The sequence below is a fragment of the Sinohyriopsis cumingii genome, chromosome 12 (genome assembly GCF_028554795.1).
Source record: "Sinohyriopsis cumingii isolate HCF-2022 chromosome 12, ASM2855479v2, whole genome shotgun sequence".
Taxonomy (NCBI): Eukaryota; Metazoa; Mollusca; class Bivalvia; order Unionida; family Unionidae; genus Sinohyriopsis; species Sinohyriopsis cumingii.
Genome location: NC_142972.1, coordinates 124,259,762 through 124,286,096, shown reverse-complemented (window position 1 = coordinate 124,286,096; position 26,335 = coordinate 124,259,762). Strand labels below are relative to the sequence as shown.

The 26,335-nt window shown below is 36.8% G+C and overlaps 1 protein-coding gene across 1 annotated transcript in view; it reads left to right on the top strand.

The window, feature by feature from the left end:
- Window positions 1-20,212: 20,212 nt before the first annotated feature.
- The window catches only part of LOC149787389 (mesenchyme-specific cell surface glycoprotein-like), a 29,010-nt gene continuing 22,887 nt past the window's right edge, over window positions 20,213-26,335 (top strand). The window contains exon 1 of the mRNA XM_089977975.1: window positions 20,213-20,466. Within this exon, the coding sequence (XP_089834101.1) occupies window positions 20,226-20,466 (241 nt within the window). The 5' untranslated portion in view covers window positions 20,213-20,225. The remainder of the gene's footprint in view (window positions 20,467-26,335) is intronic.

The following is a 26,335-nucleotide window of genomic DNA, read 5'->3' as shown; positions in this document are numbered from 1 at the left end:
TTTCTAACAATGACGAAAAACATATTTTGTGGCAATGGCGTTGAGACTAAATATTATTTTGTTTCCGTCTATAAAACTTCGGAGCTTCAGCGCCGACTGTCGTGCCTACATTGAGTTGTATGCATCTAACTGAAGAAACACAGCGAGCCTGCTTTTCAAAGCAAAACAAATCTGTTTCGCAATTTTTTTGGAACCAAAAGAAAGATTCTTCTAGATTCTCAGGTGTAGTATAAGCATATACTAGTTATTGTAACGTAACCTATTCTTAGTCGTTACCTATATTGTTATTATTGTAAATACTCATTTCTTATTAGGGCACGAGTTGTACGTTACTTAAATAAAGATTTCATAATTGTAATATGGAAGAATAATATAACATCACATGCTATGTTAAACTGCTTCATGTAAATTTTGTTATAAACATGATTAAAAAATTCTATGCTAGCTAAATGCATTTTACATTCTGATCACATTTGTCTTTTTTTGAAAGAAATCAAAATCTGTCAACAGATTTTTTAAAAATACCAACTGTTGCTATCCACATTGGCCAATTTAAATGATTTCGGAAGGTTCTCATTCAACAGTGTGTTTTTATTAAAAATCAAAGTGTAGTTATCAAAAGGATTTTATAAGAAAAAATTAAGTTTCAGTGTGGTTAATGTGTATTCCATTATCTTACCTTACCGGTATTAACATCAACAATAATTGTAGTCGAACATGTGCAGTATCAGTATCTTTGTTTTAATTTTTTTTAAATTCCTGAGTAATAACTGGTTTTGGTGGTGGGTGTGACAATTGAATATCAAGTGGTGTTGCACTTTCTACCAAATGTAGTTTCTTGCCATTCAGATCAAAATTAACTCTAAGATTTCCACCATATTTGCCATCAATATAAACTGGAAATTATTTTCGATATTTTACAGTTAGATTATATAAAACTCGATCTCCAGCTGATGCCATTAAAATACTTATCTATGACACGAGTTTCTTTCATTAAATCTTGCCAATTCTCGTACATTGTATATATTTTGGTTAATTTTTACAACTGACAGCACGTCAATTCATATTTTCTCTGACACGAATATATGTTTAAAATTGACTGTAACATTTCTTTGGGTACTTTAACTTCAGTTATTATAAAAATGTCAAATGAGATTTCTGAAAATATATCCTACATTTGCATATCAATAAACATGTGAAATGTTTACTGGGTTAACTTTATTCATATGGTTTAAATTTTATTTCCGCATCAACTGATTTTGGTTAATTTTCTTTCTTATAGAAGGTTTTATGGACGCGTTAAAATTGTACATGACAAACGACGTTCTATCATATGCAATATTTACGGTGTAATTGCGCTAAGTGTTTCCTTACTTACATTGTATGAAATCTGAGAAGTTTTAAAGTGATATCCATTAAATATATATATATATATATATATATATATATATATATATATATATATATATATATATATATATATATATATATATATATATATATATATATATATACATACATATAAATGACTCTTTCATGGATTCGGACAATGTAGGTATGTGAGAAAGCTTGCCAGTAGCTTCTCGTGGGTAGGAGGTTCTTTGCGGGGTCTTCCCATGTTCTTCCTCCACCATTTATACTGGCCGCCATGTATAGCCTATCTTGTACTGAAAAATGGCGTTAAACCCTACAACAGCAACAAGAATGACTATTTTAAACTATTGCATAGAACTATGTCTGCTTCCAATGGTCGTCAGCGTGACTAGGATAAAGCCTTCTGGATCGATTTATATCTTGCTTGGTTTTGTAGTGTGTACATAGCTTCTTCAGTAAACCATTTTTTTTTCTTCAGTTCATTGCATATCAATTTCGTTAGTTGTTCCTTACCTGTTGCATAACTGATTATTTTGTGGGAGTAACAATAGATTTTGGATCGTAGTAAATATGCCATAAATACATTTTAGTCATTTAAAACGAAGCAAAAACATCCAGCGAATACTTTGCTTACAATGAATTGTTTGTAGGTGCTGACATCAAGCCAAATGGGCAACTGTCTACAACCGTTCAACAATTTTGCACGTTTATTCATTATTTCATTTTAAATGTATTAATTATTTCAGACTTTTATGTGGAATTCTGTAAGTCCCATGGTTGACTCTACAACGGCTACTTCATATGCTGCGTCATCTGTTGTTTTTATTATAAAAATTTAGTTTTTGAAGAATGGTCGTATATTGACCTTGCAAAGTTAACGAGATCCTCGAAATGTGGCACGAATGTGGTTCAATATAAATTTGTGCATTTATCCACGTGAAATTTTGATTATTCATCTGCACTGTTGTAAGAGTTCATGCATTTATTTTAATGTAATCAGCATTGAAAATAATCAGAAAATTGGCATCCTTTCTGAAACATTGGAATATATTTTTTATATTTGAAATCAGAAAATCAAAACTATCATTGTCTTGAATGCTGTTTTACGACACAACTAGCTGTGGTCACACTTTTATTCCACAAAAACGTAATAGTAGATAGTCATTATTATTGCCTTTATGTTCATCTCGTGAAATATCTTAACGTCTCTAAAAACTGTTAAATTCAATACAATGTAAGTAGTTAAGTGGGATACTATAGGGTCTATGGGACTTACCATTAAAAACACCCCTGGGACACTATAAGGTCTATGTAAATCTAACATGGACAAAATCTCTGGGACACTATAGGGTCTATGGGAATTAACATGGACAAAAACCCCAGGGACTGTATAGGGTCTACGTAAATTTAACATGGACAAAAACCCCTGGGACTGTATAGGGTCTATGTAAATTTAACATGGAGAAAAAACCCTGGGCCTGTATAGGGTCTATGAGGAATTAACATTACAGAACCTCTTGGGCCACTCTAGCGTCAAGGGAAATTTAACATGGAGAAAAACCCTGGGCCACTCTAGCGTCAAGGGAAATTGAACATGGGGAAAACTCATGGGCCACTCTAGCGTCAAGGGGAATTTAACATGGGAATAAATCGTGGAACTGTCTAGAGTCAAGGGGAATTTAACATATGGAAATTGAACATGGTGGGTCTGTATAGCGTCAAGGGGAATTGAACATGGTGGAATTGTGTAGGGACAATGATGGTAGAGGGTCAAACACAACAGAGACAGAGACATACATACACTAGTACAAGCGTGAGATTTATATATAAAGCATTACCAAGACCTGAAATCTTGCTGGGGTGTTCAAAAATTTGCATAATTGTAATGATGCTATAAATAGCTATAATCAAGGAAATGCTCAACGACAAAATGGATGTGACTAAAAGTAACGCTAAAATGACGAAATTGTCCCAGAATTTAAAGGAAAATAAACATATCCCCGAAAAATAAGTTACAATGGTTTAGACTAAAATGGATAAAATTAGTAACTACTTACAATATCAACTTGTGTGACGATCGTGGATAAACACCCATGTATATATTTATAGCTATAATCAGCTAAAATTCCTATGAAATCCCACTATCTATTTATGCTACAACTTGTGGGTTATTCCTTTGGAAAACCCCACTATCTTTTTATAGCCTCAGCTTGAGTGACGTTCCTGTTAATGAACTCTAGTACATATGTATAGCTACAACCTGTGGAAAACCCCAAGTCCATATCTATAGTATCAAAATTTCCAGCGTCAGTGACGTCACTGTACTGAAAACTAGGGCATAAATGGCAACAATGTTGCAAGTGGCTGACCTGAATACCCGCTACTGTAGGTAGGTAGGTAGAATGTATTTGATAGGGATAAAGGGAGTTTTATAGGGTAAAACAGAGACCAATACACACACACACAGACACACACACACACACACAGACACACACAAACACACACACACACACCACAGAGGGAAGAACAAAAAACAAACCCAAAATATACTATTCACACAGGGAAGAAGAACAACCCAACAAATATACTATCCAGACGTTCTTACACTAACACACACACACACACACACAACAGATCGAAGAATAAAACCAAAATTAAAATATAGTATCCATACAAACGTACGCTAACGCGTACAAACCCCAAATATACTATCCATACAAACGTACGTGAACGCATACAAACCCCAAATATACTATCCACACAACGTACGCGAACGCATACAAACCCCAAATATACTATCCACACAACGTCGTTAACGCATACAAACCCCAACTATACTATCCACACAAACGCACGCGAATGCATACAAACCCCAAATATGCTATCCACACAAACGTACGCTAACACATACAAACCCCAAGTATACTATCCACACAAAGTCGCTAACGCATACAAAACCCAAATATACTATCCACACAAACGTACGCGAACGCATACAAACCCCAAATATACGATCCACACGTCTCTAACGCATACAAACCCCAAATATACTATCCACACAAACGTACGCGAACGTATACAAACCCCAAATCTACTATCCACACAAAGTCGCTAACGCATTCAAACCCCAAATATACTATCCAAACAAGGTCTCTAACGCATACAAACCTCAATTATACTATCCATACAAACGTACCCGAACGCATACAAACCCCAAATATACTATCCACACAAACGTTCGCGAACGCATACAAACCCTAAATATACTATCCACACAAACGTACGCAAACACATACAAACCCCAAATATACTATCCACACAACGTCGCTAACGCATAGAAACCCCAAATATACGATCGACACAACGTCTCTAAAGCATACAAACCCCAAATATGCTATCCATACAAATGTACCCGAACGCATACAATTCCCAAATATACTATCCACACAACGTCGCTAACGCGTACAAACCCCAAATATACTATCCACACAAACGTACGCAAACGCATACAAACCCCAAATATAATATCCACACAACGTCGCTAACGCATACAAACCCCAAATATACTATCCACACAACGTCTCTAACGCATACAAACCCCAAATATGGTATCCATACAAACGTACCCGAACGCATACAATTTCCAAATCTACTATCCACACAACGTCGCTAACGAGGACAAACAACAAATATACCATCTGCACTCGGGAGGAAGAAGAAACAAACAACCAAATATACGATTTACATAACGTACGCGAATACAGACACACACAGACACACACACACACAGGGAAGAGGAAAAAACAAACCCCAAATATACTATTCACACAGAAGGGAGATAATACTAACCCCAAATATACTATCTACACATGGAAGAGGAAGAATACAAATCCCATACTTACTATCCACACTAAGGTGGGATGTAAAAAAAATAAACCCCATATCTACAATCTACGCAGAGGGAAGAAGAAATAAATAACCCAACATACGCTATCCTCAAAGAGGGAAGAGGAAAAAATGCCATAATATACTAACCACACAGAGGGAAGAAGAAAAGCATTATACACTATCCACACGGAGTGAAGAAATAACCCTTTATATATACTATCAACATAGAATGAAGAAAATAACCCATTATATTCCATTAACACAGAGTGAAGAAGAAAAAGTTTTTTGAAAGCACCTAAACCCTCACCTGCAATGTCCAACTCTGCCAAGCACCTAACCCCACCCCATCCCCAACACTACAAAACCCATTTAACCCGTTATTTTATGGCATCAGTGTGTGATTTAGGAAACATCAAGACACAAAATGATGGATGAATAGACTGACTATTGTTTACCGACTTGCATGTCTAAAGAGCGTGCGTGAAGGAAAACATCCTTTCATTTCAATTCTAACTAAAACATGTTCCAGAGGGATAGAGATAGGTGAAAGAGCACAATTTCATAAAGTGTGAGTAAAAAACAAAACACGTCATCCGTATTATAGAATGTCAAGACTAAGAGACACTTACGTTTTCTTTCTGGTCTATTCTCTTTTAGAAGGTAGTGTGAAATTTCACATCAGGGCCAACGCATCGGCTCACATTGTCAATTGTTTCCATGTCTTTACTGGCACAAGTTCTTCATCATCTTCAATTTCTTCTTCTTCTGAATCCCTCTTCTCTGTTTCGTTTTGTTTCTGTTTCTTCTCTTTACTCGTAGGGCACTCTGAATCCCAGTGTCCTTTCTCCCGACAGCGATATTAGGCATATTGACTTTTGTTTCTCTTTCTTAGACGAAGCAGGTATTCTGGAGACAAATACCCATTTACCTTTGCTGATATAGCAAACTTCATCAGAACTTATACACTTTCGTATGACTCTCATCAAATCAACGACTAAAAGAGTAAGTTTTGTTGCCACTTTCGCCTGTGAATTATGCTTTCGTATGACTTTTAGCAAATATTTGACCAGCAGGTCGATCTGTGCTGACTCTTCCATCTTCTTGATTGTTTGAGAGTGGAATGAATACTCTGACGCTAAGACACTCTCCCTATGTACAGGGACCTGCTGCGTATGAAGCCTAGTCAAATGTAATTTTGCAATAAGATGAAACGATTTCATTGATAAAGTAAAAGACAATGACGTGCCGTGTCGCCTCACACAAGAGCTGAAGTGTTAGCTCAGTTCCGTGTCAGCGATTTCGAAGACGACATAACTGAGCTTTCATCAATGTTCTCCACATATGCCACAAAACCATGAGTCCTGCTTCACGCCAAAAGAAATTTCGTTCAGTCCGTAAACTATAGTATCACATCTGAGAAACGCAAAAACGAACTTCCAGAAAACTGAGAACGACGACTTACACCTACAACGTAAATGTATGAGTTCAAGTAGTGCGTAAAATTTAGTCAAATTAAATTTTTATAGTCAAGACGAAACGATCTCTTTTCGAACAAGAAAGCAGACACCAAACGACAAGGGCGATCCGTGTCACACAACACTTTTCAAAATGTATATTATCAGAGGTTTGTTCTAGCGATCTGCACGGTAAAATGTATTTTGCAATAAGACGGACACAATTTACATGGGATCGCCCATTGTACCATTGTTCGTGCATTAGTTTAATTTTTAAAAATATTTTTTTTATATAAATCGCCTATAGGAGAGACTCAGTAAAGCATGGCCATTCTCGTCACTGTCTGAATAGCTACTCAAGTCAATTCGAAGCCAACGCGGTAAGAAAATAAGTATAGCCAATGAAATGGCTTACAACGGGTGATGCATTGTTTTGTTCTAGGACTGTGTGGCATAATAATCCATATGTTCTTGCGTTGTTACCATTACAGTGCAGACAGACTGAAATGTGAACTTACAAGCCCTCTTTGTGTGTGTTGTACCATTTCTTCTTACCACATCAAAATACTGAGCGTCACAGTATTGGTTCGCGTTTTCAAGCTGACCATTTTTTTATATCTTACTTAAACATTTTAACATAAACACTCACACTCACATCGGTAGAGTCAGAACAGATGTGTTACAGTATTGAGGGGCATGTTATCCTTTTATTTTTCAAACTAATAAATTTGGGGTTTGTATGAAGTTGTTTTTTTGTTCAAAATTGTTTCGTTTCTTTTTTCTTTTTTTGGAACAAATCTAAGCACTAATATAGAGTGGAAAAGGGAAAATGCACATACAAGCTTTGATATTTCTGAAAAAATGAGGGGATATTCCTAACGTTCATAACCACCTATATATGCTTGGACTTGTCTGTGACTTATCCACAAAACAAGATGTACATATTTCTCGTCAAGCTGCAAGTGTGTGCGTGTTTTTGAAAATGGTAAAAATTGGATATACAATTTTCTCGTGACACATATAAAGTGAAGAGTCTGTGCAAGTGTCAAAAGCCAAAGTCATATAAGTTTTGTATTTTGTACGGCTTGTAAAGATTTCCACTTTAGAAAATGTAAAGTATCACAAGTTATTATCACAAACAGAAGTGGAACATAGGGGGCTTGCAAGAAAGAAAATAACCCAGACAGTTGGTGTCATCAAGAGTGCTAGAGACGGTACCCGAACTTGCTTGCTTGCTTACTTGAATTAAAGTGATTTTCGCTCTAATGGAGCATGTATCACTGGTTTAATAACGCACCGCGTGATTTTTAATTACTCCTGGGGAAGGAAAGAGAGCCTCATCCCCCAGGCTTTTATGTCCTCACAGACTATTTTTAAATTTAGCCACTTAGGTGTAGGACTAACTAGTCCTTAACAACCTGACTGAAAGGCTTTAAACATGAGTGGGAATTGTCTCATCACACACTCATTTTTCTGTCCGAGCGTAGTAAAGGAGGAAAAAGGCGCCCAGCAAGACAGCCATGGATGTTAAGTACTCACCAAAACGCTAGCCCGTGCTTATTTCAAATCAAGTCGTGTCTCCAAAAAAGACGACGTGGACGACATCAAAGGCATTGTCAAACGCAGAAACCGTAAAGTGGGCAAACGACGTGTCAAAGAAGTCAAAGTACGTTGGAAAGGATATCCGCCCAGTTTTCATTCTTGGATCTACGATTCGCACGTCATCGACTATAAAAAGAAGTGACCATCATTCCCTTTTACACAGATTCAGCTATTGCGATCACTCCTTCACCCAATCCTTCTGTGCAAGATTTACAAAAACAACCCTTGTGGGTGTGGTATGGAGAACGTGTGCCTAAAACGCAAATCGTCTTTTTCTGCCAAACCTTCGTGGTGTATTGTGTCATCGGGGCAGCCATTGCCAATCTGAGTTTGCAACAAGGAGACAAACAATTGTGGACAATTGTATTGAGCAGTTGCATCGGTTACCTGCTTCCTAATCCCTCCCTGAAAATCTCATCGAGCGGGAACAACGGGAACCTTGTGTCCAGTGTCAGTGCCAGTCACCACTCCAACAACAACCCCATTTTGGGCGGAGACACTCCTCTGACTTCCAGTAACACCTCGGGGAGCCACAAAACTCTGGAATTATGAGCAATAACAACCAATTTTACTTAACCTTACCAGTGACAGTTCCATGGAGGTGTTTCCCAAGAACACGTTGTGCTGTTACACGGTGAAATTACCTCAGACCATCCAGTAAGATCACGAAGCCCATTGGGAAGTGGCTTTAGTGGAAATCATTCACCCAACACAAATTAAAAACATCACCGAAAATCAAAACACTTTCGAGGTGGAAATCCTGAATGCCCAATTGGAGGAAGAAATCAATAAAATCGGGTTTTTAGGAGACACAAGACCAGCCAGTAATCCAGCCTTCATTATCTACACCTTGAAAATTCCTTCAGGTTATTATTTTAGTGGTGAACATTTGGTGGACACTATTGCGGACAGGTTCAACTTAGCCTTTGGCAAAGCACTGAATAGAGCCAAAAAATAGTGTGACGATTGAGTACCATAAAGTGGCTCATCGTCTCATGATCAAATTTCAAGATAACGGACACATTGTCCCTCTGGTTCAATGGTAGTTTGTTTGAAATTTTGGGTGGACATGCAGAAATGGTCGCAAACAATTTGAGCCCCAAGATCAACAGTAATATGGATTTTTACAGAGCTTTTGGAAACCCGGTAGAACTGAACCAAGGACTTAATTTGATCTTTTGTCTATTCCGATGTGGTGGAGTACAACGTGGTGGGACACACCTCTGTGCCGTTACTGCGTGTCATTCCTTTCAAAGTGGATAGTACAACAAACAATGACCAGGAAGGTGCAAACACCTATCACGTACACCGTGAATTTGTACATCCTCACTTTTTGCCCGTCAGTAAGTCGTATTTAGACACTGTCAACATTGCTATAAAAGGAGATCTGGGACAAAATATTCCATTCTCCAAAGGGAAAGTTACAGTGAAACTCCATTTTCGAAAACGGTTCTCTAACGAATTGTAAGTCAAGACAGCGACGAGTGACATTTTCACCCTATAAAATCCGGCCAGATGCGTGTGGAATTTCAGTTTGCAGATAATACGGTGAACTCGTCCTGTATGCTGAATTTGACAATACGATATAAACCAACAGTTTGAGAGAAGTCATTCTAGACTATTACAAGTCATGGAAGACTTTTATCAATGTTTATATAGTAGGGATTCTTTGGACATGGAATGTGAAGATCCTGAGGAAGGAGAACCCTAAGACAAAGACGAAGAAGTCATCATGATGAAGTCTAGATGGCCAGAACAAGAATCACATTTAGTTTCCTGTTATGCTATAGTCTTGACAGAAAAAATTAAGGAATTGATCAAGAAAGATTGCTATGGATGTCATAACGATCATCCCAGTCAAATTCAACACGATAAATGCTGATGCTGAGTCAAGAAGAAAAATTGGACGAATATCTGGACGAAGCTTGGAGTCTCATCTCGGAAGAAGACGTGTTACAACAGCGGTATAAAGGCTTGCGTGAACATTATTGTCCTGCATTAACAACTCAAGAGATCCATCGCATCGAAGCTCTCTTGGATCAGAATTGGGAGACAAGGCGAACAAACGGTTACTTTTCAGACATTTTCAAGCAAAAAGTCAGGATCGAATTGATGACTTATTATTACCTGTGAAGAGAAAAACAACACACAAATGGATACCTGGGAACTTTATTACCTTTTGAACCACAGTTCGTACACTGCTTCTTGGAATCATGTCGTCTGTGCTAAAGATGAACTCCCTCATCGCAAACCTCAAGGCCATCAAGCTTATGTGATCAACACGGACGACAGTCATCTCCCAGGAACCCACTGGGTAGCCGTCTACTTTCCTCAAGAAGGATGTGTGGAATATTTCGATTCGTATGGATAGCCCCCTTTGGAAGACAATATCATCGACTTTATGAGAAGAAATGCTCAGACCACACGATTCAATAATGTGAAATAACAAGGCACATATTCCTTGGTGTGTGGACAATATTATGTGTATTTTCTGCATCATCGTAGTCTGGGCTATTCTTTAGAACATTTAGTGACTTATTTTGATCGTCATTCTTCTAGAAACGATGAGAAAGTAGATCGATGGTTTTGTGACCAGTGTGCTTATCTTTTGTCTCTAACTAGGAAACGTAGTGTCCATCAATGGCCTAATGACTTACAACAGTGGAAATCACAATTTCATTCACAACGTTGTCAGCCCTGTCCGAAATAATTTGTGAGTTGAAAAAAATGTTTGTGATTAGAAAAAAATGTTTGATGTTATATTGCTGGATTATTGTTAAAAAGTGTTAGAGTTATTTGTTAGTGTTAAGTAATTTGGAATAAAAATGTTGTGTTTTGAAGAAAAAAAATGCCTTTGTGGTTTGTTTAACTATAGGTATCCTGATTCATGCTCTTTGACTTCTCTCTATCCCTCCCATAACACTATCTGAACGGTTCGACTCGAAAACCGTGTAGTAATGATTTCCGTCACGTCCGCGCTTTGAAAATAAAAACGGGGCACTCTCCAGTCTCCCCATCCATTGTCGACTCATCTTCCTACGAAGATATGCTCAAGATTAGCCAAGTTGAGCGAAGCCTATGTGAATTTGCATAGGGTCATGACAAGTCTGATACCGAGACCTGAAGAGATAGACAATATCATAATGTTGAAAGTCACTGAAGACCTGAAAGAAGAGCTCTTCAAGGAGGAATTCAAGAAGGAGAAAGAAGAATGGACGGAGAAGTACAGACTTCATAAACAGCAGAGAGAGCAGCAACAGCAGCAGCAGCATGAACCTGACAGAGGCTTTGTCAACAGTTGTATCGACACCAAAGAGTTCTTCTTCTCGTTCCGAAGAAGCAGACCTTATCCTGTGAGAAAGCCTGTCGTCATAGGAGGCCGCCATCTTATAACCTAAGCGATCGCCATAGCTTCAAGTTCCCAAAAAAAAAATTTTCAGGTCTACCCCATACTCTCGAAAAGAAATAACATTCCATTGCCTATGATATGTTAGTCAGTTAGAATAAAAAATACAGAAGTGAGTCTATCAGCACATGATTTCTTTATCTTTGTTAGAAAGTGTGACTCTAAGTTGTTCGTTTCCGTCGCTTATCAACATTTTAAAAATAGTAATGTTCTGTAAAAAGTGAGTGAGTGTTTCTTTTAGGTCTGTGCGGTTTTTTTTTGTTGGTGATAATATGGATAATGTAAGTTCGAGTACAACGAAATTAAAAGAATTAGGCCCAGAACTCGGTGTGGAGGGAAGAAATATACGCAACAGCTGCGGGAGCAAGAAATGCAGACCCAGCCAGTTAGCACTCCACCCACCTCGAGAACACAAATAACATCTAGTCAACAGCCGACTATACCTAACAAACAACCCGCCCCGGAAAGAGTGGTGGCAAAACAAAGGGCCAATGTTAGACAAACGGTATGGCAAACTCAAATGTAATTATCGGAGGCACTACGTTCTTTTCTCACTCCGATACTACAGGCAATCTCAGCTGAAAGAACAACCACAACAACAATAACAGCGACAGACACCATAGCAGCGGATTTGAAACTATCTACCTCAACTGAAGAATTAGTATCAGAACCAAAAGAGGAAATTGAGGCGGTTGAGGAGGAGGAGGGGGACGCTGAACCTCGTTGAGAAGTACACCGAAATGGGGCTAGAACAAGCATTGTATGACGTCAACAAAGCAGGGCAGTTTATTAGAGCCATACAATACGTTGCCTACAAATCTCTAGACACCTTTAAACCAAGACCTTCTCAATGGGGATTATGGGTCAGAGTTCTTCCCCAATTCTACAGACAAGCCTACACTGGATACCCCCTCAGTCAACTGGTAGAAGCCGCTGCTTACATTACCGCCCATCATGGCTACGCATTTCCTGATATCAAGAATCATGAGACTAGGAGTGCGGGAAAGAACGTGAAAGCAAAAGAGACGTGTTACCTTCTAACAGAAAAAAACAGATTCTTTTAGGGCTCCAAAACATTGCTTATTATTAAATAGGGAACCATATTTGGCTTGGTATCCCTCCTTGATTAAACTATTCTCGAAACAAACTTGACCCATTGGAACACCGCAACAAACTTAACTTTTTAAACCTAACAGTGACCAAACTGGTATATGTCGCTTAGACATAATAATTTAAATAAGATCAGTATGGCTATTTGTATGTACACTAAATACTAATATTAGACAGATATGTTAGGAAGTAGGAAATTTAACAGACCCGTTAGGTTTGAACTAATTGCAAAGGTGGTTAACACATTATTGGTACTTTTTATTGTCCATTAGCAAAAATGGGTCTTGATTTGAAATAAGTACGGGCTAGCGTTTTGGTGAGTACTTAACATCCATGGCTGTCTTGCTGAGCACCTTTTTCTTCCTTTACCACGCTCGGACAGAAAAATGAGTGTGTGGTGAGACAATTCCCACTCATGTTTAAAGCCTTTCAGTCAGGTTGTTAAGGACTAGTTAGTCCTACACCTAAGTGGCTAAATTTAAAAATAGTCTGTCAGTACATAAAAGCTTTGGGGATGAGGCTCTCTTTCCTTCCCCAGGAGTAATTAAAAATCACGCGGTGCGTTATTAAACCAGTGATACATGCTCCATTAGAGCGAAAATCACTTTAATTCAAGTAAGCAAGCAAGCAAGTTCGGGTACCGTCTCTAGCACTCTTGATGACACCAACTGTCTGGGTTATTTTCTTTCTTGCAAGCCCCCTATGTTCCACAACATCGCTGTGTTTAATCTAATCATGCTTGCCGTATCTCTTTGTGTTTTAGAGGTCATATTTCTTCTTATGTAAATACACGCATCAATAGACAGATTGGGTCATCATCCTTGAGTTTCACTGTACTTTCGGTTCTTTACTTCATACAAACCCCAAAATTATTAGTTTGAAAAATAAAAGGATAACATGCCCCTCAATACTGTTACACGTCTGTTCTGACTCTACCGATGTGAGTGTGAGTGTTTATGCTAAAATGTTTAAGTGAGATATAAAAAATGGTCAGCTTGAAAACGCGAACCAAGACTGTGACGCTCAGTATTTTGATGTGGTAAGAAGAAATGGTACAACACACACAAAGAGGGCTTGTAAGTTCACATTTCAGTCTGTCTGCACTGTAATAGTAACAACGCAAGATCATATGGATTATTATGCCACACAGCCCTAGAACAAAACAATGCATCACCCGTTGTAAGCCATTTCATTGGCTATACTTATTTTCTTACCGCGTTCGCTTCGAATTGACTTGAGTAGCTATTCAGACAGTGACGAGAATGGCCATGCTTTACTGAGTCTATCCTATAGGCGATTTATATAAAAAAAAAAATATTTTTAAAAATTAAGCTAATGCACGAACAATGGTACAATGGGCGATCCCATGTAAATTGTGTCCGTCTTATTGCAAAATACATTTTACCGTGCAGATCGCTAGAACAAACCTCTGATAATATACATTTTGAAAAGTGTTGTGTGACACGGATCGCCCTTGTCGTTTGGTGTCTGCTTTCTTGTTCGAAAAGAGATCGTTTCGTCTTGACTATAAAAATTTAATTTGACTAAATTTTACGCACTACTTGAACTCATACATTTACGTTGTAGGTATAAGTCGTCGTTCTCAGTTTTCTGGAAGTTCGTTTTTGCGTTTCTCAGATGTGATACTATATTTTACGGACTGAACGAAATTTCTTTTGGCGTGAAGCAGGACTCGTGGTTTTGTGGCATATGTGGAGAACATTGATGAAAGCTCAGTTATGTCGTCTTCGAAATCGCTGACACGGAATTGAGCTAGCACTTTAGCTCTTGTGTGAGGCGGCACGGCACGTCATTGCCTTTTACTTTATCAATGAAATCGTTTCATCTTATTGCAAAATTACATTTGACTAGGCTTCATACGCAGCAGGTCCCTGTACATAGGGAGAGTGTCTTAGCGTCAGAGTATTCATTCCACTCTCAAACAATCAAGAAGATGGAAGAGTCAGCACAGATCGACCTGCTGGTCAAATATTTGCTAAAAGTCATACGAAAGCATAATTCACAGGCGAAAGTGCCAACAAAACTTACTCTTTTAGTCGTTGATTTGATGAGAGTCATACGAAAGTGTGTAAGTTCTGATGAAGTTTGCTATATCTGCAAAGGTAAATGGGTATTTGTCTCCAGAATACCTGCTTCGTCTAAGAAAGAGAGACAAAAGTCAATATGCCTAATATCGCTGTCGGGAGAAAGGACACTGGGATTCAGAGTGCCCTACGAGTAAAGAGAAGAAACAGAAACAAAACGAAACAGAGAAGAGGGATTCAGAAGAAGAAGAAGAAATTGAAGATGATGAAGAACTTGTGCCAGTAAAGACATGGAAAAATTGACAATGTGAGCCGATGCGTTGGCCCGATGTGAAATTTCACACTACCTTCTAAAAGAGAATAGACCAGAAAGAAAACGTAAGTGTCTCTTAGTCTTGACATTCTATAATAAGGATGACGTGTTTTGTTTTTTACTCACACTTTATGAAATTGTGCTCTTTCACCTATCTCTATCCCTCTGGAACATGTTTTAGTTAGAATTGAAATGAAAGGATGTTTTCCTTCACGCACGCTCTTTAGACATGCAAGTCGGTAAACAATAGTCAGTCTATTCATCCATCATTTTGTGTCTTGATGTTTCCTAAATCACACACTGATGCCATAAAATAACGGGTTAAATGGGTTTTGTAGTGTTGGGGGTGGGGTGGGGTTAGGTGCTTGGCAGAGTTGGTCATTGCAGGTGAGGGTTTAGGTGCTTTCAAAAAACTTTTCTTCTTCACTCTGTGTTAATGGAATATAATGGGTTATTTTCTTCATTCTATGTTGATAGTATATATAAAGGGTTATTTCTTCACTCCGTGTGGATAGTGTATAATGCTTTTCTTCTTCCCTCTGTGTGGTTAGTATATTATGGCATTTTTTCCTCTTCCCTCTTTGAGGATAGCGTATGTTGGGTTATTTATTTCTTCTTCCCTCTGTGTAGATTGTAGATATGGGGTTTATTTTTTTTACATCTCACCTCCGTGTGGATAGTAGGTATGGGATTTGTATTCTTCCTCTTCCACGTGTAGATAGTATATTTGGGGTTAGTATTATCTCCCTTCTGTGTGAATAGTATATTTGGGGTTTGTTTTTTCCTCTTCCCTGTGTGTGTGTATGTGTGTCTGTGTGTGTCTGTATTCGCGTACGTTATGTAAATCGTATATTTGGTTGTTTGTTTCTTCTTCCTCCCGAATGTAGATGGTATATTTGGGGTTTGTCCGCGTTAGCGAATTTGTGTGGATAGTATATTTGGGAATTGTATGCGTTCGGGTACCTTTGTATGGATAGTATATTTGGGGTTTGTATGCGTTAGAGACGTTGTGTGGATAGTATATTTGTGGTTTGTATGCGTTAGTGACGTTGTGTGGATAGCATATTTGGGGTTTGTATGCGTTCGCGTACGTTTGTATGGATAGTATATTTGGGGTTTGTATGCGTTAGCGACGTTGTGTGGATAGTATATTTGGGAATTGTATGCGTTCGGGTACGTTTGTATGGATAGTATATTTGGAGTTTGTATGCGTTAGAGACGTTTGTGTGGATAGTATATTTGGGGTTTGTATGCGTTAGCGACTTTGTGTGGATAGTATATTTCGGGTTTGTATGCGTTTGCGTACGTTTGTGTGGATAGTACATTTGGGGTATGTATGCGTTCGCGAACATTTGTATGGATAGTATATTTGGGGTTTGTATGCGTTAGCGACGTTGTGTGGTTAGTATATTTGGGAATTATATGCGTTCGGGTACGTTTGTATGGATAGTATATTTGGGGTTTGCATGCGTTAGCGACGTTGTGTGGATAGTATATTTGGGGTTTGTATGCGTTCACGTACGTTTGTATGGATAGTATATTTGGGGTTTGTACGCGTTAGCGTACGTTTGTATGGATACTATATTTTAATTTTGGTTTTATTCTTCGATCTGTTGTGTGTGTGTGTGTGTGTTAGTATAAGAACGTCTGGATAGTATATTTGTTGGGTTGTTCTTCTTCCCTGTGTGAATAGTATATTTTGAGTTTGTTTTTTGTTCTTCCCTCTGTGGTGTGTGTGTGTGTGTGTGTGTGTGTGTGTGTCTGTGTGTGTGTGTGTACTGGTCTGTTTTACCCTATAAAACTCCCTTTATCCCTATCAAATACATTCTACCTACCTACCTACAGTAGCGCGTATTCAGGTCAGCCACTTGCAACACTGTTGCCATTTATCCCCTAGTTTCCAGTACAGTGACGTCACTGACGCTGGAAATTTTGATACTATAGAGATGGACTTGGGGTTTTCCACAGGTTGTAGCTATACATATGTACTAGAGTTCATAAACAGGAATGTCACTCAAGCTGAGGCTATAAAAAGATAGTGGGGTTTTCCAAAGGAATAACCCACAAGTTGTAGTATAAATAGATAGTGGGATTTCAGAGGAATTTTAGCTGATTATATCTATAAATAGATACATGGGTGTTTATCCACGATCGTCACACAAGTTGATATTGTAAGTAGTTACTAATTTTATCCATTTTAGTCTAAACCATTGTAACTTAATTTTCGGGGATATGTTTATTTTCCTTTAAATTCTGGGACAATTTCGTCATTTTAGCGTTACTTTTAGTCATATCCATTTTGTCGTTGAGCATTTCCTTGATTATAGCTATTTATAGCATCATTACAATTATGCAAATTTTTGAACACCCCAGCAAGATTTCAGGTCTTTGTAATGCTTTATATATAAATCTCACGCTTGTACTAGTGTATGTATGTCTCTGTCTCTGTTGTGTTTGACCCTCTACCATCATTGTCCCTAGACAATCCCACCATGTTCAATTCCCCTTGACGCTATACAGACCCACCATGTTCAATTTCCATATGTTAAATTCCCCTTGACTCTAGACAGTTCCACGATTTATTCCTATGTTAAATTCCCCTTGACGCTAGAGTGGCCCATGAGTTTTCCCCATGTTCAATTTCCCTTGACGCTAGAGTGGCCCAGGGTTTTTCTCCATGTTAAATTTCCCTTGACGCTAGAGTGGCCCAAGGGGTTCTGTAATGTTAATTCCTCATAGACCCTATACAGGCCCAGGGTTTTTTCTCCATGTTAAATTTACGTAGACCCTATACAGTCCCAGGGGTTTTTGTCCATGTTAAATTTACGTAGACCCTATACAGTCCCAGGGTTTTTTGTCCATGTTAATTCCCATAGACCCTATAGTGTCCCAGAGGTTTTGTCCATGTTAGATTTACATAGACCTTATAGTATCCCACTTAACTACTTACATTGTATTGAATTTAACAGTTTTTAGAGACGTTAAGATATTTCACGAGATGAACATGAAGGCAATAATAATGACTATCTACTATTACGTTTTTGTGGAATAAAGGTGTGACCACAGCTAGCTGTGTCGTAAAACAGCATTCAAGACAATGATAGTTTTGATTTTCTGATTTCAAATATAAAAAATATATTCCAATGTTTCAGAAAAGATGCCAATTTTCTGATTATTTTCAATGCTGATTACATCAAAATAAATGCATGAACTCTTACAACAGTGCAGATGAATAATCAAAATTTCACGTGGATAAATGCACAAATTTATATTGAACCACATTCGTGCCACATTTCGAGGATCTCGTTAACTTTGTCTCAGAGGTTTTGTCCATGTTAAATTTACATAGACCCTATAGTGTCCCAGGGGTGTTTTTAATGGTAAGTCCCATAGACCCTATAGTATCCCACTTAACTACTAATGTAGCTTTGTTCCGTTATTTAGGTCATGCTAAAAAAAAAAAATTGAGATTTTTTCATGTTCGTTATACTACACCATAAAAGCTACTTCATTTTCGTCGTATGTCTGGTCTAGCAATTTTTAAAGTAGTGTACATCTAGTGAGCGATGAAATCAGAATATTTCGATCTAGTCACTTATTTATTAGTTGTCCATGGGAAGAAAATGGATGTGTAGTTGCATTATATTTCACCATAGCTCTCCATATGTACACTACTGAGCTGTTAAACAAGAAAACGTGTTCAGGTACAGTCTGCTGTCATTATTATGGCATTCTTTACAGCTAATTATTCGTGTTCCGCCGGAAAACTGATGGTAACAAAATTGTTCCATGGTAAATTTTATCTTATAACTGAAGATTCTGCTTCCGATACCAACAGAATTTATATAGCAACAAAAAATCATGTTTTGTTAATACATTGTTCTTTACAACGGCATTTATCCTTCCTAGGGATTTTACTTCTATCGAGAATGTGTGTGAGGACAATGTTTATACATTTTATTTCTAGAAAAAAAAAATGAGTTTCAATTATCAGAAAATATCCTTGAGATTTATGAAACAATGAAGATAATAGAAGAGATGAAGTAAAAATCTATATAGCTGACTTATTCTGCTAGTTTGGTGACGACGAAAGCGTGAAGGCTAATTCTCGTGATTAAAGGCATGGTCTTTACAACCACGAATTCTTTAATGCGACAAAAATGCAAGAAACGAAACTTTTCCATCAGGTAAAGTTGACTATTTTTTATTACTATTTGAAAAAAAATCATTGCTGTGTTAAGTATACCTTTGAGAAGAAAGTGTAAAACATTTCATTGATACCGGTGCTTCTGTGAAATAGAATAGGTTATTCTGGAAACAATGAACTTCATATGCAACCGTTTCAGTTTTTATAAATTTTTTCTTTTTTCGTTTAAATTTTACATTTCCCTCCTTTCAGAATTTTTTTAATAATTTACCACGCGTGGTTATTTTTCCTTTTAAATGTAATTGTAGTGTCATATAAATAAGCCTACAGGTTATGTTAAAAGCCACAGTAATTATACATTGTTCAGCCTTGCATCTATTTAGCGTCAAGCCAAATCAAATTCAGAAATGCGCTCTTTTTGAGTTATTTAATATCCAGGGTCCTTCAAAATGTTTTCATCTACGAAACAATAATTATGTACCTATGGTATAGTCAAGAGGGAAGGAATCACTTAAATAAACCGCTAATGAAACAGAGAGAAAAAACACAGGTGAATAATACAACCTATCATGTCTCTTTAAGTCGCTGTTGATGAGTTACATGCTCAGTCACATATGTGTAAATAATTAACGATAGGATCTATGATTTCGTTTATTGGGTGAAATATCATCTTGTATACGCAAACGTAGAATGAAATACATGCAGTTTCATTATCGGTATGTTTTGTCCGATGTGTGCATGTGTGCGAGCATATACATGTTCAATTTTTATCAAGGCGGAGTTTTGTTCTGGCATGGCTGTTTATACGGTAATGGGCCATAATTAATATGCATAATGAATAATGACACGCTGTTAACAATTAAGCTTTATAGGTGCTTGGTCTGTCATGTATTGCAGTTTATCTCCTCACGTACACAGATCCAACATGAAGAGCAGCGGCCTTCGTTGCACTATTGCCATTTTGTCATTATTCTTACAAATTTCTGTATCTGTCAAAGTTTCTTTGGAGAAACTTACAACATTGTATGTTCCTCACAGTTTTGAAGGTACACGACGGTATGGACTTTCATCGGGTGCCGTTGCCCGAGCCGTGTTCGACCCAGAAGCCAAATTACTGTTTGCTGTTGGTAAGCTATACTCTACCTTTATTTAAGTTCAAAATTTCCATCTCTTGGTTTTGCAGCGATGAAAAAGTTCGTGATGCTGTTCTGTCCAACTAAACAGACTGCAAAACTTAAACGCAGGTATTTTGAAAACATAATATACGCAAGTAGCTAATTGGACAGGTCTGACTTAAAGCCATTAACTGAAAGCTTAATAATTTAAGATGTCGTATAAACATTTTATTTCAGATGGACTTGACCCATGAAAAGTTACATGTATGAGCTTACAATCCTACGCAAAGGTATATGTATCAGTTACAATCCCATGTTACTTAAAACAATCGTCAAATTTATTTATGTACTTATTATGTTATTTATTTATAGAGAGTATTTCAATGTAGAGTATGTTTAGTGTGTCTAAACATGAACGCGTAATTTAAATAAATGACTGAAAACTTTGCAGAAAGTGTTTTACACTGAGAGATGTCATACATGTACATAGTTACTAAAGATTTAACACTATCAATTTATCTTGTCATTCTATTTAAACATCTACAATATTGTCACGCTTCTAGACTGGCATTGTGCTCGCTATTTCTATAATCCTATCTTAGTCGTTTTTGCCTTTTTCATTGGTGAGAAATATATTGTATCATTCATACATAATTTTTTTATTATTTTCATAAGTATTTTCATTTTGTTATAGAGTTCCCGATGTTTGTTTTTTTCAATTAAAATTTGTTACATTCATGATGAATATCAACCGTTCAAATGGACATGTGTCTTGCAGGAAATACATTTCAACGTTCAAGATACCTCAGGATGAAAACATTTCCGTAGATTTCTCAACCTTTTTAAAAGCATCTTTGGGACATTTTACAACTTTATTGTATAGGGGAAATGTTAAGAATGAAATCGAATAGCTAGAAATATGTATCAAGTCAGACTATCAGGAACCATTCCGCCACCAGCTCCCATAGTCTAATCCCGAGGGTCATTCTTAAAAGTACGGTTGAATCATTTTTGAAAAAAGGAACTCTTCTTTTAAATCTCAGATAACGAGGGTTTATATGTTTGGTTGTTCTTAGAAATAATCTACTGCATAATTTACATAATATTTCAAGTTAAAAGTGTTACTTCACTGCAGTAGGCGAACGGAAATTTGTTGGGTCATTTCAGTCATGTCTAGAAATAACCTCAGAAGTGGCTGTAGGAATTAACATCAATTTTATGTACTTGATGATTCGCCTCTGACAGAGTGCACCACATACAGTATGCTACGGCAGATAAGGTGAGGTCATTCTGATCGTGACTTTGTCTCCTTCCGCCACTATACTGTTCCCCTTATGAACAAAAGTAGTTCAGAATATAGTTCTTAGTGGTGACAAATTATATCCGAGGATTCTTTCTCGTCTTAACGGAAAGGCCGATAATGTTCCGGTTGAGCAGTTTGGAGCAGGTATTATCCCTCCCTGAATGCTGAGAGAACAGACTAAAGTAAAATATTGTATAACGACAGTCATTCATTGTATGCTGATGTATGAATACTGATCTTGTAGAAATAAAGGATACTGAAAAGACAAATGCTGTATCTGTAAAAAATAATGTAATCGATGGAGATTCTTTTTTTCAAGAAATCATTTCGATAATTTGGAAGAATTTACAGAAGTATTTTTAGATTTCCAATGCGATAGTACTATCTCGGCATTTCGATATATATTTCCAAACCTTGATATTATATAAGTCACAGAAAGAAAAAAAAGCGTGTAAGTAGCTAGCTTTATTTAAAATGATCTATAATAATTCTGAGAATAAACTTAATTTATTTGGTGTTATAATGGCGGGGGGGGGGGCATTATTGTCGCCCTTAGACAAAAATAACATTTCGCCCTGCTTACTCGATATTTCTGTTTTCATTTCTCCTTTGTTAATCGGTAAAAATGACGCACTTTGCATGAGAAATATGCGTTCGATTATAATTTACGTACTATATAAAAGGGGACGGTTTTTTCCATTTCTCTGTCTGTCTTTCTCCCCCCCCCCCTCCACCACCATTTCCACGACAGCCACAGCAACTCAGTGTTAGAAGGATCGGCTACCATGCCATAAGGTCGCTGGCTCGAATACTACCCAGACTAGCCAGGGTTAGCTGCCCCTGGAGAAGACAATTTACTTCCATAGCCTTGGTACTCGATAGTCACTAATGTCATGCTGTGCTGTTACATTAGAAGCTTCAGACAGAATAGTATCGCAAAGTGCTTTCCATACCCGATTGGACACGTTATTTTTTCATTCATATTTCCATAATTTCCCCCCAAGAAATTAAAAACAGAAAAACAAAAAATAATCATTTGCCCCCTTTACATTTTTCTGATCGAAGATACTGACTGTATGCTGTAGGACAATGGATATTATTTCACTTGATTTGACCGTTCAATCAATACACTTCTATGACAATAGATGGTCTATTCGTTTTGAAGACACATGTAAGAGCAAAATGGGCCAACTCAAGGGAAGTAATACAGTCGGTAATTTGGGCGAATATAACTGAACTAATTTTAGTGCTAAATTAAGGTGGGAGTAAATTGTGAGAAAGAATTGATTTTGTAACGTATACATTATTGTTCAATAAAAGACGAAAAAACACCATAGAGTTACTTAATGATGATAGTTAGCATTTAAGGATATGTGTCAAGGTATATAAGATTTAGAAAAAGGCACTCACATTAAGATGGTCTGAATTAAGTAAGTAAAGCTTTCTTTGCGAAAAATAGCATGACAAACTATTTGCTCATATAAAACTTCTTTAAAGTGAGTGTAATTTATGTGATGCGTGTTTAACTTAGTGTCAGAAAACAAACTGTTGAGTATCACATGTCTTTTGAGTGACAGATGATTTATATAGCTTTCATCCGACCGACATGTAGCTTACCAGCTGAATGTAAAATACCTTCATATGAAGAAAGCTAACCATAATCATGAAATCTCTCTGAGCGTGAAAGTGTATGTCCTATTAGGAATGTATCCCCAGGTAAAAACATGTAATTAGTTTGTTTTTCAGGCAGCGAACAGAGCTAATATAAATTATTACGTTTTATGATCGTTAATAACACTTTTATGACCTGAAGATGTATTTAATTTTCAGATTTTCATAACACGCTTTTGCAAAAAAATAGACAAAGATCCCACATCAGTTTTGTATTCTTCAAACATTAAAAATAAAATGGTTTGAAAAGTGAACTTAAATTTATTTGGTAGTACTACGCTGTACGACAACGTCATTGCCTAAAAAATTTCAACCAAAAAAGAAAAAGAAAAAAAATACGAGATTTTATGCATTAGCTGGTTACAGAGTTATACACGTTTAAAGAGCCTGCTTTTTAGGCACCTGTACGGAACATGTTAAAGTAAAATTAGTGTACTTGAGGTCAAATATCATTTATTCTCTTGAGCTGTTGTTCATTTCAGGTACTAAAAAAATAGTTTGACTCAAAGGGAAAACAAATAATCGCAAATATACACGATGACCTAAATGACATATGCAGCAAATGGAATACTTCTTGGTTTTTTTTATATTTTATTTTGAAGCTGTTGTACATACACCGAGTTTCTTTGTTAATTAGAGGTCAAGAACATCAAACCTCGCATGACTGAACTGTACATGTAATCCGACAGTTTCAACCTCGCATGACTGAACTGTACATGTAATCCGACAGTTTCAACGAAAGAAAACACGTATAATGAGCAACATTCGGCAGGCCCCGTTTTAAGTGAGTGTATTATCATGAATTTGTAGAATTTCGTTTCTTGGGAATATTATATAAAAAATTAGGCTGAATTATGTTGGACGTAAATGTTAAATCATAGATCTTTGAAAATATTCTTTAACATAAGAAATACCGAGTGAATCAAAAACATGAACCTGGCTTACGGCCCATGTTTCCATTATTTCCAAGGACCTCAAGACAACATATATTGTCAACTGAAGGGTTCTTAAACGCACGAGTACAACAAATCATTTTCTATAATCACCCAATGACACACATCACGAAACTTTAATGTCGCACTTGTATGGGTTCTTCTTGTTTCACAGTTGTATGACTTGTCGCCTTTTCGAGTCATGCATTACACAAAGGGACTCAAACGATTCCTATCTCAAAGTACTAAACACGTATACCTAAAAATTATCCAGAGAATTTCTTATGTTAAGAAATTTACGAAACTAATCCACGTTGTCATAAAGTTGAGTGAATATGACGTATAATATGACGTCTGGTCCAAGAAATTGTCTAATTACACAGGATGAGAAATATCTTCCCAACACCGATTCCACACAATCAACAAAGAAACACTAAAATATAACAAAGCCATGAACGGACACGTAAATAGAAATACCACATACCCTAGGTTTATCACAATATTACTTGCCTACCCCTCCCTCACCCCACCCCATATATATATATATATATATATATATATATATATATATATATATATATATATATATATATATATACACACACACACACACACATTTAAAAAGGTGCACAGAAGTGCATTCGTCATTTTAAAATGTCTAACCTAATTGTCGGGGGTGGCAAGGTGGGTGGGGGGATTGACACTTTTTCATGTTAGAATTTCAATCCAAACGCGAGTTTCTTTACTAATTCGGCTATCACATTTGCGTAGACAAGTATTTATGTTCAAAACAAGAGAAGTGATGTAATTCATCGTATTAGATAAACTACGAATAATTCCGTTAATTTCCTTAACAACTTGCAACCCATATACATAAGAGTTACACTGCTTCCTTTCTTCAGTTATTTGGAAAAATAATAAAAATAGACATTGCAAGTATTGGATGCAGACGATGCAGCTTTTAACTTGTGTATGTGTAGTCTAAGGGTCCCACACCTTCACTGACAATGGACTTTTCCACTATCCAGAAAAGGGCATTGACCAGCATGATTGTTGAAACTGAAAACTTCCGTTTGGTTTTGAAGGTGATCAACATTTCAGTGTTACAGATTCTCTGGCGACAATCAGGATATAAATTATAAAATATGAGTAGAATGACTAAGCTGTTCGCATTTGTATATCCTTGATTCTAATCGTTTTAAAAATCGATATGATATTCGTATTCTCCTACGTATAAATAGTTTCTAATCATTGCTTTAAATTGACCGTTATGAATTAATTTTATTACAAGAGAGAGAACGAGATGAGGAAAAATATTTGCGTATATTACCTGTTTATTAATCGATCAATCCAAATGTTATCCAGGGGCTGCGATGGCATAACCACCATCAGCAATTAAATAGACAGTATACCATTTGTTAACAGTTGTCATTTGTTTGTAAGCTTTATAAAATATTTTTATCAACTAGAGCCAATACATATATACTAATATTTCAATGTATACACAATCTCTCTCTCTCTCTCTCTCTCTCTCTCTCAATAAGGTCTGTTGATAATCTGGTCTTTCGTATTTCAAAAGTGTAAAGGGAACATCTTATTCTAAAAATATTGGTACCTGTTATCCTTTCAAGTGAATTATATTTGTATTGACCAAATCACATACGTCTAGGTTTTTTTTAAACTTTGTAGTCTTGTTCCCTTTTTTGTCACTTTATAAACCCATTTTGTCGTATTTAGAGAAGACACATTTAACCGTTTTTCTTCCCAATTTGTATCAATCATGTAGTCCTAAATACCCACATGTTTGCTGCAATATACTCATTATCAGTGTTTACATAGAGTTCTCTCGTGCAAAAGAAATCAGTTTGGTAAGATCTGTGGATCATATGCACAGGTGGACTTCATGTTGAAATACATGCCCTATAGCAGGTATATCGTTAATCTTTTACAAACATAAACTTAAAACGCGATTTGT